General features: G+C 36.6%; 1 protein-coding gene across 7 annotated transcripts in view; it reads right to left on the reverse strand.

The window, feature by feature from the left end:
- Positions 1-13,874, reverse strand: part of ABI3BP (ABI family member 3 binding protein) — a 244,470-nt gene that overhangs the window by 88,497 nt on the left and 142,099 nt on the right. For 2 of the 7 annotated variants that reach the window (XM_034957021.3, XM_034957019.3), the window contains exons 16-26: positions 13,058-13,132; positions 12,445-12,519; positions 11,198-11,272; positions 9,998-10,069; positions 8,768-8,842; positions 4,071-4,112; positions 2,898-2,936; positions 2,166-2,258; positions 1,663-1,710; positions 500-562; positions 308-382 (exon numbers count right to left, since the gene is read on the reverse strand). In XM_034957021.3, coding sequence (XP_034812912.2) covers positions 308-382; positions 500-562; positions 1,663-1,710; positions 2,166-2,258; positions 2,898-2,936; positions 4,071-4,112; positions 8,768-8,842; positions 9,998-10,069; positions 11,198-11,272; positions 12,445-12,519; positions 13,058-13,132 — 732 coding nt within the window. The remainder of the gene's footprint in view (positions 1-307; positions 383-499; positions 563-1,662; positions 1,711-2,165; positions 2,259-2,897; positions 2,937-4,070; positions 4,113-8,767; positions 8,843-9,997; positions 10,070-11,197; positions 11,273-12,444; positions 12,520-13,057; positions 13,133-13,874) is intronic. The other 5 variants (XM_034957023.3, XM_055110210.2, XM_063602876.1 and 2 more) reach the window with 3 other exon arrangements.

The following is a 13,874-nucleotide window of genomic DNA, read 5'->3' on the forward strand; positions in this document are numbered from 1 at the left end:
TGACTTTCAAAAATGTTTCAGATACAGAAAACTCAGGCTTCTGTTCATTACAAATTCAGAAAATAGGCCTAAAAAAGCTTTAAGAAAATGAAATGCCAGTCAATCAGGTATAAAATTTACTAATTTCCTACATATTGACTTGTTCATTTAGCACTTAAAACATCAGTGTGGCTACTTGGAGAAGATAATGAACAAAATTATGGTATTTGGGTTTCTATGATTTATATGATATGACAGATTGGAAACATTTTCAGCAATGTTTCCAAAGAAAATCCTGTTAAGCTAAAGCACTGGAAATTATGTTTACCGGATTTAGTTGGTGGCATGTCTGGTTCTGCTGTGGTTTGGGGTTTAGGAAGTAATTGTTTTGGTGGTTTTGAACCTGAAGAAAATTAGAGTGCCATAATTAGTGTTACAGCTGAGCTGTGAATGTGGAGATTAATGTTACTTACACATTGTTTTCCTATTTATAGATCAAGGCATTGAAAGTAATGATTACCAGGCTGAATTTGAGGTGCATCTGGTCTGTGTGTGGTTTTAGGTCTCTCAGATGGTTTTGAGGCTAAAGAAAAAGGTATTAAAATTACCACAATGGGTCATGGCTGTGACTGTCAAAATTAAGGACAATTATGCAGAACAAAGACACTATATAAATTCAACGAATCTATAAACATTTCTGGGGTGTGGGAAGGGTGAAAAGAGTGTCTATTTTAACTACACACTAGCATAATTAGTTTTTCCAGAAAGGAAAATTAATTACTAAATGCTCAAAATGTGTTTTTGAGCAAAAGTAATGAGGACAGTCATAAGACATTTTTCCTATATAATTTCAAAATAGACAAAGTATATTAGTTCTATGTCTTTGATCAAAAGGTTTTCTTCAGTATACAAACAGTAAGGTAGAAATCTGATTGCTTAGGAGGCGATCTGGAAGTAATCCATAAACATTTGAAATTACACATGAGAAATAATGATACATGGCTGCCGATGTCTGGGATTTCCCAAAGTAAAGCCATGATAGATTTTGAGCGCTAAGAAACTATAATGAAATGATTATAATCAAACAGTGTTAGTACTAAAAACAATAAAACCAGTTTGGGACTTTTAATGCTGTCAAGTTCCAAAGACCATCACTAGTTTTACATTGGATTCTAGATCAAGAACGATCTTGGTTCCTCTCGCTATCCATACCTACTCAAAAACATTTTTCAAAGAAACAGAAGAGCCGAAGAAGCCATTATTTCATGCAGCTTTTTAAAAAGAAGAAAGTCCTAGAAGTTGAATCAGTAAAGCAATGAAATGCTAACCATGGCACTGGAGTAAAATTTTGCCATTTGTTCAGTTCAGGATGAGCACAGAGGTCCCTGTCTGAGAAGGAGTTGATGGCTTTCTCAACCCCACGACACATATAGGGCAGACAGAAGGTCAGCAGAGAACCAGGAAGTTGTGTCCAAGACCACAGACCTTCCCTAAATGAGCACACTGGATTGTTTTAGAACTCTCCTATCTTTAGGATCTTCAGACCCAGACAGGAAAGGTGAGGAAAAGCGTGGGATGAAACTGTGATGAGGTGGTGGAACTGCAGTCATGCCTGTAATGGAGAGTGGGGAAAGCAAAAGCTACAACCCGTGAAAGCAGCCGTGGTGGAGGGAGTAGAATTACCAGTTGTGGGCACCAAGGGCTCCGGTTGTATCGTGGCAGGTTCCAGAGCTACAGAAGCAAATACCAAAAACATGAAATATTTCAAGAAGTGGCATCGTGAGGAGGGAGACATTATGCCTCAAGCTGGGACACTATCTAAATGATGCATTTTTTCTGAATGTGATTTTCCCTTTTACAGTTCCCATTTTCCTTTCTCCTTGTTGCTTTCCCACACCTCATCTGCCATGAATGTACATCATAAGATTTCAAGGTGCTTTACTTTAATAATTCACTTAATGGGCCAGCTTTCTGCTGTGTGTACCTAATAACTATGACTGAGAGTATAAACATATTATATAAAATATTACATATATAAAATGAATATAGAAACTGAGTACAGATGCTCAGTTATAAAAGTCAATTCCACTGGTTCCTAAAGCCCAGTTGCTCAAGTAGCTGATATCAAACCAGAAGCTGCCATATTCCACTTTCTATGTTAATTGGAACCTGAATATCACATTTACCGGGTTTGGACTTGGGCACTTCTGGACTAGGTGTGGTTTTAGGGCGGGGACGGGGGCGGGGGCGACGACCTGGTCTTTTGGTCTTTCGTGGTGCTGAAGAAAGAAAATCAGCAAGTTAATACAAGAAGGGTGGATTTACAAACTGATGATAAATATTACATCCATCTTAGAAGGACATTTAAACCCTTTGATTTACTGTGGACATGTTTCCATCTGTTTTGCAAACTTCTATCATTATTTATGTAGTTAAATGAGGTCTTGAATAATTTTTTTGTCACAGATTAATAAACTGTCCAAGAGATCTGTCTGTTCTTCCATTTTGAGATGGAAAATCTCAAAACTTTGTACAGCTTAGAGAAGATAGTCACTCAAAGATATTGAAGGCATATGTTCAACAGGAACATGAGAAAGGTTGCTTTTATAAAGCCATTTGGGATAAAAATTAAAATTTGGCCTAAGATTTAAACAGAGAAATTTTTCACTTAGCATTTAAAATATCCACAAATCAACAATATATGCAGAAGGCTTTAAATTCACTAATTATTTCAGGACAGACAACTTTTAAAAAATGAGATACAGTTTATAAACTATACCTATAGGAATTAACTTTTTTTCTGAAGAACAGAGCACTCACACACACACACAAAGGGACATTAATGTGAGTCTGTCAACACAGATACCAGCAGACAGGAAAAGAAGAAACAAAGGTCACCCACTCAATAACTCTATTACCTAATGTTGTTGAAGGTTTGGTTCCTGGTGTTTCAGGTCCTAAGACAATGTGAAAAAATCACCAAGAAAGAATCAAGATCAAAGGAAAAATGACATGTATTTAAAACATGGAATATGCTTAATTTTTAATTACTAGATTGAGCAAATATAAATGGTGAAGCTTTTATCCACATGCAAAGTTTCTTTTCTACTTCAATAGATTCCTGTGTTTTCGACAAAGCGAACAAAAAAATGTAGCCAGTCAGTTAAGTTTGGAAAGAGAAATGGAACAAAAAGGCATGATTCTCACTTGGAATATGTGACTGTAATAAAGTAACCAGCAGTTCATGTTATGAAGGAAAATATGGGTAATTGGCTAAGATGGCACTAGAACACTTTTTTTTTTTTTTTTTTTTTTTTTTTTGCTCTTTTGAAGAAAAAGAAGCTATAAAGATTGGGGTTGGTTTTTCTATTTCTCTCTTTGAGTGGATTTCCTAGTCCGTGGCACTTTTCAAGAAAATCTGGAAAAGTTAGAGTTTTGAAAGTAAGAAAAACACCTCCAAAAGAGAAAACATAAATATATCCTATGAAAGTCAGGGTCCTCCCTGGCAATAAACAGGTTAGAACAAGCTCAGGGCATATTCCTCAAATGTAATTGAAGGAGAATAAAGAATCTATCAAATTAAAATTAGTATTGCTTTCATGGGTGTCTCAGAACCACTGCTAAGTCAAGCACAGGCTGAGAGTATATCTTTGGGCAAAAATGGCTGGAAAAAGATCTGAAGGAAAATTAAGAAATATTAGGCTGGGCACAGTGGTTCACACCTGTAATCCCAGCACTTTGAGAGGCCGAGGTGGGTGGATCACCTGAGATCAGGAGTTTGAGACCAGCCTGGCCAGCGTGGTGAAACCCTGTCTCTACTAAAAATATAAAATATTAGCCAGGGATGGTGGCTCAGGCCTATAATCCCAGCCACTTGGGAGGCTGAGGCAGGAGAATTGCTTGAACCTGGGAGGCAGAGGTTGCAGTGAGCTGAGATCACGCCACTGCACTCCAGCCTGGGCAAAAAAACAAGAGTGAAACTTCATCTGGAGAAGAAAAAAAAAAAAAAACAAAACCCAAAGCTGAACAAAGTTGAACATGGAGAGTGTTAAAGATACTTTGTTTTCACTCATTAAAAAAAGCTTTATTACCTATTGTTGACTGTGATGGCAGTAGAGTCTGAGGTTCTGGGGCTGCAATAAAAGCAAGTAATATCAAAAGCAATGCTGAAGAGCACCATCTAAGGCAGAAGTGACATGTTCTTGACTATAAACGGAGTTGTCTCCTGGGTGAGTGATTAGGTTCTACGGGCTTATGCCAGTGAAGTTCAGCCTTCCATATCCTCTCTACAAACCACAAGAATTGAGAATTCTCATTTTTGTTGTTGATCTTTAGCTGTTACCGTCACTTCCCAATATTCTGGTTTGCCTCTGGTGCTGAGGAAATACTAACTTAGAGGGAGTTCTGGGTAGCCTCTCTGAGGTTGTTCAGAGTGTCCTGTCACCTGCTATTTGTTTCTTGCAGGACAGCCGGGTTCATCCAAGGAAATGGAACAGGCAACAGACTCACCACCTGGTACCGTGTCTGTGCTGTTAGTTTGCAATCTCCAGCTTGGCTGGACCTGACGTTCTCTCACAAAAAAGATAAGAATTAAACTTATTGTTCAAAAGCGACCACAACTGTTCATATGATGCCTCCTGTATTCACTAGTATCTATCGCTGGTAAACAAATTGGTTCACATATGAAACTTAACCCATTTGGACTGGTAAACCAATGAGTCCAAAAGCAGTCTCAGATTTCATAAAATGCTAAATTAAATAACAGTATCTAAATATTCTGATAAACTTTCCAATGTTTATTCAAACTAGCAATAAGTAAATTAAACTTCACGTTGAATTTAGCTTGGTTACAATATTTGGGCTTAAAAAAAGATTACCCAATAGGTTTCTCATTATTCTATCAACAAAAAGTATTGTTTAAGGAGAAAATTAAAAAGGAATTTTTTTTTTTTTTTTTTTTTTTGAGACGGAGTCTCGCTCAGTCGCCCAGGCTGGAGTGCAGTGGCGCGATCTCGGCTCACTGCAAGCTCCGCCTCCCGGGTTCACGCCATTCTCCTGCCTCAGCCTCCCGAGTAGCTGGGACTACAGGCGCCCGCTACCACGCCCGGCTAATTTTTTGTATTTTTAGTAGAGACGGGGTTTCACCGTGTTAGCCAGGATGGTCTCGATCTCCTGACCTTGTGATCCGCCCGCCTCGGCCTCCCAAAGTGCTGGGATTACAGGCGTGAGCCACCGCGCCCGGCCGGAATTGTTTATTTTTGAAATGGAAAGAAAAAGTTAAGATTCTTTGACTTTTCTTAAAGAAAGAAACTAATCAATGTGGCTTTCATAGACCATCTTAATAGAACTGAAATCATTCTTCTACTCATACATTTCTAATATTAGACTTATCAGGAATGATCTGTGATATTACTTGACAAGGGAGTGTGGCAGGTTTTGAGAATACGTAGCGACTAAAAAAGAACTATAACAAGTTTCTATGTAGCAACTAACAACAACTGCTTCAATGGAAAAATATAATAACGCAGGTACAGAATTTTTATTTCTTCTAAAAGCAATGCATAACAGCATAAGGTGCTATTTAAAGGCATTATCATCCATTAACATATCTGTGATCAAAAAATTTTTGTGTTGAGGCTAAAGAGTACAAATTAGGTGCAAAAGAAGCAGGTTAAAGTTGTTTTTAAAAGCCCAGAATTCTGATTTCTCAAGAACGTGTGCAGAAATAGATTTTAACAGATGAACGGCAAAAGCAGTAGTGATGTGTCAGACTGAAGTTCATATAACAAAGTAAAAATTCTGAGTGTGTGTGTGTGTGAGTGAATCTGTATGACAGAAGAGAGAAGGGAGGAGGGAGAGTGTGTGTATGTGTGAGAGAAAGGAAGGGAGGGAAAGAAAGAGAGGGAGGGAGAGGATGTGTGTGTGTGTGTGTGTGTGAGAGAGAGAGAGAGAGAGAGGGAAGGGGAGAAGAAAGAGTATCTGGGAGATGGAGAGAGAGAGGAGAGTATGTATGTGAGAGAGAGTGTGTGAGAAAGAGAAAGGGAATTGTATGTGTAAGGGAGTGCATGTATAGGTCTAAGTACCTCAGATGCTATAGGACAAGAAGAAAATAAACATCAATACATGAAATATAATAAATATCAAATAAGCATTCATACCTGAAGATAGCAAACAAAAAATTATTTTGAAACTTCAAGATTGTAATTCATGTTTTTGATTCTACAAAGTTGCCTTCCACAAGTGAAAAATAAAATTTGCTACTCATTGCATCTTTTAGACTTCACAAAAATTAAAGAATGTTGTTTTTGAAATTATAAGGAAAAATCTGCATTTTTGAGTTCCTGACTGAGTTTGAGACCAAATAGGGATAGAACTCCATCAATTAAGCTTCAAAGTCAATTGCACATAAAAACAGTAAGGTCTATGTTTAGTAAAAATAAATATATCTTCTGACACGACTTCTATTTGACAATCATAAGGTATTATAGGTAAAGGTATAAAATGTTCCATAACAAAGCTGAGTGGTCTGTAAATGACTAAGCCACTCATCTCAGCACAAAACAAAGACAAATTTGACTCACATGTGTGGTAGGAATGAGAACAATTTACAATTCTATCCACCTTGGAAGACGGTCAAGTGAAACAAACACCTGTAATTGGGGGCACCCCCTTATTTTCAGTCCATTTGGAAGCTTAAGATTAAACCATGAAGGAAACAATTCCCATTGGACGAGGTAGACAAGTTAAGACATGGTAGGTGGCTGTGGTTTTTGAGAAATGCGCTGAATTGTACGTATAAAACAAGCCCAAATCAATGTGGATTTTTACTCGTTGACTTAACCACCAAGCAAAGCCAAAGGAAAAGGAGCCTGTAATGGAAAGTGAAACAGAAAAATAGAAGAGTGTGCGGAGAGGGCTGGGAAAGGCCTCAAAAAGCTTTGGGTGGTGTATTTGCTCTTCGGAACCTTGGCTAGAAAGAGACATCTTTAGGAGAGCTATAAAGGTGGTCTGCCCTAAATAAAAATAAATACAATTTAAGAAGCTAAAATCAAAGCAATGGTTTGCGGAGATCCAGTCATCATCCTGTGTTGCTATGGACCATTCAAGGTCCATTTGAGCTGGCACAGGCCTGGGTGTGGATTCTGAAGTCATTACATTGCTGTTAGAGGAAAAGGGGTGGATTTTCTTTGATGATTAGAAGGTTTAGAAATCAAAGGAATGTAAACACATTAGCCTCCAAGTAATTCTTCCCATGTTAAAAGGAAATGTCAAATTAAGAAGTCTTTTTGCTCAAACACCTTACAATGATAAAAATATAACCTTCCTCCCTCATTTGTATTAAAGAATTTCCTCTCAGAAATCTTGTCTTAGAAACCGCTGAAATGAATAACGTAACCTATCATATATAAACTATAACCAATGTTTGGAGAAATTTGACTATTTCCAATTTTATGTTGTAATAACAGAAATAATTCATTTGAGAGAAACCTTATTTAAATTTGGTGACTCAAACAAACAGTACTATTTCATGATCTGCTTGGTAATAGTCCTCTGTTCAAAATACAGCATAGTTACTACTCTATCCCAAAGCTCTCTAAGCATGATTTTTAAATAAGTGTGTATTAAACCCTTCTCTCATACAGCTGTCAGAGTTATTTGATTTAAACCACTATTAAGACTTTTGAGTTTTATTAGCTACGCTTCTTCCTCCGAAAACCCTGAGTGAGAGTTTTTCATTCCATTTCTCTGACTTGGAGACCTCATCCATGGTCACAGTGTCAACTATACTCCCTTTGCCTAATCCCTAATTTCCTTCGGTCTGCACCTACACCTGGAAATCTCACTGCTTCTTTACAGGGAGTAATGAGAATTTTTTCTTTAAGCAGTTACATTTTTCTTCCTTAGCCATTTCATTGCAAAAATAAATCATACCCACTTTAGCAGAAAATCTCTTGCTTTAATAATCCTACTTTGTAAACATGCCATTAATGGAAATGCAAGTTCAAAATCCATTAAACATTATAGTGAGAAATATTTTCTTCCCAGAGCTAAGGGTTTAAAATTTAGATAATGATGACACTGAGTGGTGACAAGGTTCCCTGTAGTCAATCTTATAAGTCAACATTTAAAACTGCTACATGGATTACAGATAGATAAAAAAACTCCAAGATGTGGTCATTCAATATGTTCCACAATCTTTATGTCTTTTTATGTCTTAAATTATTATATATATAGAATGATCCCTTCCTGCAAAAGCAGTCTTTTTTTTTTTTTTTTAAAGGAAAACACCACTAAAAATTCCTAAGAGGTAAACAGAGGTCAGTGTTCAGAAATCAGCCCCAATTTAGAAGTCTTGGAACATTGGGAAAATACAGGTCTTTCTGGTCTTCTAGCCTGAGAACTGAGAAACTCTAAAATAATGCAGAGTTCTTAGAAGATAGAAACACTTCTCCCCTTTCCAGCTGAAAGGCTATTGTTCATGAGATTAGAATTCCAGTCAACATTGGTATTGGAAACTATTTTGCAGTAGTAGACAAGGGAGTTCTCAATCATTCATATCATTACATTTCTGTGTTTTCTCTGTGATGATCATGAACATTGCTCAGAGCAATGCTGTGATATCACAGTGGCTATTTATGATTAGATCATTTCATTTCATGCTTACACTTTTCATGGAAAAATGTAACAAATGTCAAAATATAAATCAGAAATTCTTGCTCCAAATAATTGCAAAAAAGTTGTTTTCAACCCCACTTTTGGAATATTCAAAAAAGTTTAGGGTAATTACCAGGTTTGGTGTGTGTCACTTCTGGGCTGAGAGGGATTTTAGGTTTCAGAGAAATAAATTGTGTTTTACTGGGAGCTGGAAAAATAAAGAAACAAAATAATAAACAAATCAATATTTAGGCATTTCAGTGTCTAAAAACACAGAAGGAAAACCTAGAAATAAACTATACATCAAATGGAATGAACTCATCGTCTTGGAAGATTTTGGAAATATTCCATTAAGAGAATATTTCATGATCCATTCACAGAGAAGTAGTTAATTTTATCTTGTTTAGAAAAAACATTTCAAGAGTATATTTAATCAACAAATATAGCATTACTACTAAATAGTCACAGTAACTACTCAAAGTAAAGATAGTTCTTATAATCTATGATTTTTAAAAATCAGTCTAATTATTTTGCACCCTTACTTCATATTTCTCAATCTCATCTAAGTCTGAGCACTAGGGGAAAAAAACACCATGTTTTACAATTAATATTCACTGATGTATGTGCAGGATGTACAGGTTTGTTATATAGGTAAACTTGTGCCATGGTGGTTTGCTGCACCTATCAACCCCTCACCTAGGTATTAAGACCAGCTATATTTTTATCAGCTTTATAAACTAAAAAGGAAAAATCTAAAATCATTCAACCAGTAGCTGATGTGCATGTCTTTTGCAGATGCAACAATAAATTTAAACTTCCTGCATACAATTTTAGGGTGGCATTTTTCTTTTTCTCCTAATATTTCCAGAATCTGTCACTTTGAGCCTGTCTACCTAAACACATTTTAATAAAAAAAACTACTCTCAAAAAAAATTCACCAATAGGTATAATGCTATGATCTGAAGCATAAAGTAATTCTACTAACATTAAAATTAAAAGTTGTTTTTCCAAATGAAGTTGGAAGTTGAACTTGAGAGTCTTACTAAAAAATAAAAAAAAAGAGAACTATATACAAGATTCAACTTCAAATACAATGACTGGATAGATGACAAGGAAGCAGCAATGGTTCAAAAGCTGACACAGAATGACATCTGAAGGCTGAGTTCAGATCTACTAACTGTTGAGCCAGCTAGCCACAACCACAATAGCCATGGAGCTGGTGCACTCTATGAGATGGGCCATACTGTTCAAATGAACCGTTTTGAGTATCTTAACAGGTAACAGACATTACATAAAAGCTGGGGTACTGGATTTTCCATGGTGAAATGAAGCAACACATCTACTAAGGACATATCATTATTACCCGGTGTTGTCCATGTAGGTTCAGGGCTTTTAGAAATTTTAGGTGTAATTGTTCCGGCACTTGTGGTTCTTTCTGGTGATGGAAAGGAAAAAAATATTGAAATATCCTAGAGACAATAAAAAGACACCCTCTAAAGGGGAACTAAATGATCCATTTAAAATCCTGCCATATTTAGTAGTCAAAGTATACAATAAGTAAAAGTTTTGAGGAAGAATTGTTAAACTGTCATAACAGTATACATCATACAAAATTACATTTATCTTATAATGGAATAAGCAAAACCCAGTTGGTCAAGCATGATTCTGAGTATATTGTTTGACAATGAAGAATTGACCTCCAGGTTAATAAGCATCTGTACCACCCAAACTCTGTGCTATAATATATATGTTATGCCCTTCTCCTTTTCTTCCAAATCCTACATGTATTTTGGGGTCTGTATCTTCAACTCTTTCTTGGAGCATTTACAAAAATATTACAGTCTCAGAAATAAGTTATGTAAATGTACGTTGTGCTGTCATTTTTATGTTTTATCTTCTCAAGGTTATAATCTATTTGAAAACTAGAGTCATGTCCTCTCTAACTCAGCCATTGCCCTGGTGAAAAACTGAAAACAGAGTAGGTACCAAAAAAAATAGAAACATCACTCTAATGAACATTATAATAAACATGCACACCAAAAAACGAATTACATGTATCACTCTGTATTGCTATGAGTGGGACTTGTTTCTAGGTTTTTACCAAAATTCACATGCAAAAATATAATTTTCAGTAAACCCCTTTTGGACACTTGAGTTTTGTTATTCTGCATTATTAATTATTCATCTTTAGTTAATCTCAAATTTTGTAAAGAAACTAATCTATAAAACATATCCTTTTTTTTTTTTCCCTGAGATAGAGTCTTGCTCTGTTGCCCAGGCTTGAATGCAGTGGTGCTATTATAGCCCACTGCAGCCTCAAACTTCTGGGCTCAAGAAGCACACCATGCCTGGCTAATTTTTTAAACTTTTGCAGAGACGGGGTCTCACTAGCTTGCTCAGGCTGGTCTCAAATTCCTAGCCTCAAGTGATCCTCCTGCCTTGGCCTCCCAAAGTGCTGGAGTTGCAGGTGTGAGCCACTGCACCTGGCTATCTTTCTTACTATAAGAAAATGGACATTGTCTATCTGGAATTACATATCATGTAAATATAAAGAGACATTTACCAGGTTTGGTTCTTGGCGGTTTGGGCCGGGGGCGTCGTTTAGGTGTAGAAGGGATAGATGTAGTTTGCTGGGGAGCTGAAAGAAGATTTAATATAGCTTTGATAAATGATATTTTTCAGGGGTCAATCAGGTTGTGCCTGTAAATTTGCAAACTCCAAGTACAAGAACTGCTTTATATTTCCTTGTATCCTTAGAATGTCCAGTATACCTTGTTTTATACACAGCAGGTGCTCAATAAACAAGGGGTGACTGGGACAAAAGGTATAAAATTTCTACATGAGAATTGAAGATATACATTGTTCAATTAAATGTATCAGAAGTGAGCACCCTTGAGGCATTTCAGAACACAAGGTACAATTAAGAACTCCAAAGGATGACATTGAATAGCAGGAGAGAAGCACAAATAATGGAAATTTGGAACTACTTTTTTTTTTTTTTTTTTTTTTGGAGACAGAGTCTCACTCTGTCACCCAGGTTGGAGTGCGTGGCGCAACCTTGGCTCACTGTAACCTTGGTTTCCCGAGTTCACGCAATTCTTGCCTCAGCGTCCTGAGTAGCTGGGACTACAGGCATGTACCATGACGTCCGGCTAATTTTTGTATTTTGACTAGAGACGGGATTTCACCATGTTGGCCATGCTGGTCTTGAACTCCTGGCCTCATGTGATCTGCCTGCCTTGGCCTCCCAAAGTGCTGGGATTACAGGCGTGAGGCACCACACCCAGCCCAGAACTTTAATTCTGTAGCTCTTTATTATCCCCACCAAGAGTTAATGAACTTCGCTATTTCAATAATTTTCTGTTATAAAATGTAGGTTGTGTTACCTCTCTTTAACCATCTTTCTTCATCATGTCCAGGACTGCAAAGCCTACTTGGTGCTCTCTATACTTAGACTACTTTGGGTAAAATACTTTGATCAAATGGTACCTAACTGTGCTAAGTAGAAGGGAACGTATTTTGAAATAATTATCTATAATTCTGCTGCTAGTTTCCAGCTGGCAAAGTTGAAAGAAGAGTTGGAAGGAAACAATTCCTCAAAATATATAGTCATCAGGATTGTGAAAATTCTTTAAGGGTAATCATAAGGCTAAGTAGTCAGATTCTTGGAAGAATTTCATGGTAGAGACTGAAGGGAAATATTTAGCAACAACAAACAAAACAAAAACAAAATTCTGAAATGGCCAACATGACTTGTCACATTACCTGTTTCGTCAATGCATACATAACTACATAAATGTCATTAGTTACCAGGTGTCGTAGGCTGCATTTCTGGACTGGTAAAGATTTCCAGTTTTTGAGGAACAAATGGTGTTTCACTTGGAGCTGAAAGCACAAACACCCCATCCCATCAAATAATCCCAGTTAAAATGAGGTATTTGAAGAATTTTAACATGCTTTTAGATGGTATAAAGCACATGCCACGAGTACATGATTAAAGATGAAAAATGCATGTAGTCTTGAAAGCTAGTGAATAAAATTCTGATTTAAAGTAGGGAAAAGGCTAGAATGATGATTGTTCAGTAGATGACTTCAGGCAGACTTGATGCATGGAAGTAAAGTGACACAGGCCACAAACATGTGAAGTGAGATGGTGCAGGTGATGACGTCCATGCAGTTTTCAAAGCTTTCACAACTAAAAGGATAGGGAAAATATTATCTATTACAGCTCAAAAAAATAAAATAGAGCCCTAAATGGAACGTAAAAGATGACTGCATTTAAAATATATAGATGTATATATTGAGAAATAGGATAGATAAATGATTAGATGTGATGGAATGAAATGGTCATTTGGAAGAAAGGCATTCACATGATTTTTTTTTTATGGAAAATAAAGTATGATTTTTCTGTTAAAAACATTACCCAGTGTTGCCCTTGGCTGTTCAAGAGTTCTAGAAGTTTTAGGTGGGATAGAATCCAGAATACGATCACTTGTTGCTGTTGGAATAAATGTCAACATTTATAAAAGCAGTAGAAGGCCCCAGGAATAAAATACAAATTCATGAGTAATAAATTATGCCTCATATGAGGAAAAATATCAAGAATACTTGAGGGCTTGCTGGCCCACATTTTAAAACTAGTGATACATCAGGAGTTGAAGATGAGCTCACTTTAAAAAACATACATACTTTAAATATTAGAAACCATGATTAAACAGTGTTTTATACATTCAACTGGTTTTCAACAGGTTTTTCTGGTTTCCTCCATTTTGTTTCATAATTGCTAACTGAACTCACCACTGACGTTCTATTTCATTGTTTTATTTTCTGCTCTTTAAAATTATTCATCTTTATTTACCATGACACAAATAATGTTATACATACAAAAAATATCAGACATATATCTATACCTGGCAGAAACCAGTCTTACTCCCTTTGAATCTCCTACAGTACCCAGTTTAGTAGGTGTTTGATAAACATTTGCTGAAAGGAGCTGTCGGACTGAGGTAACTCACTATAGATGGGTCAGTAATTGAATGCCGAAGATTAGACCCAATTGAACTGCTACAGCCAAATGAATTATGTGACTGTTCTACATCAAGGTTTCTCACGTTAGCACTATTGACAATTAGGGTCAAATAATCTGTGCTGTGGGAGGCTGCCTGTGTACTGCAGGGGTTTAGCAGCACCCCTGATCTCTACCCCCTAGATGCTAGTAGTGCTTCCCCAAGTTGTGACAA

The sequence above is a fragment of the Pan paniscus genome, chromosome 2 (genome assembly GCF_029289425.2).
Source record: "Pan paniscus chromosome 2, NHGRI_mPanPan1-v2.0_pri, whole genome shotgun sequence".
In the NCBI taxonomy this organism is placed as follows: domain Eukaryota; kingdom Metazoa; phylum Chordata; class Mammalia; order Primates; family Hominidae; genus Pan; species Pan paniscus.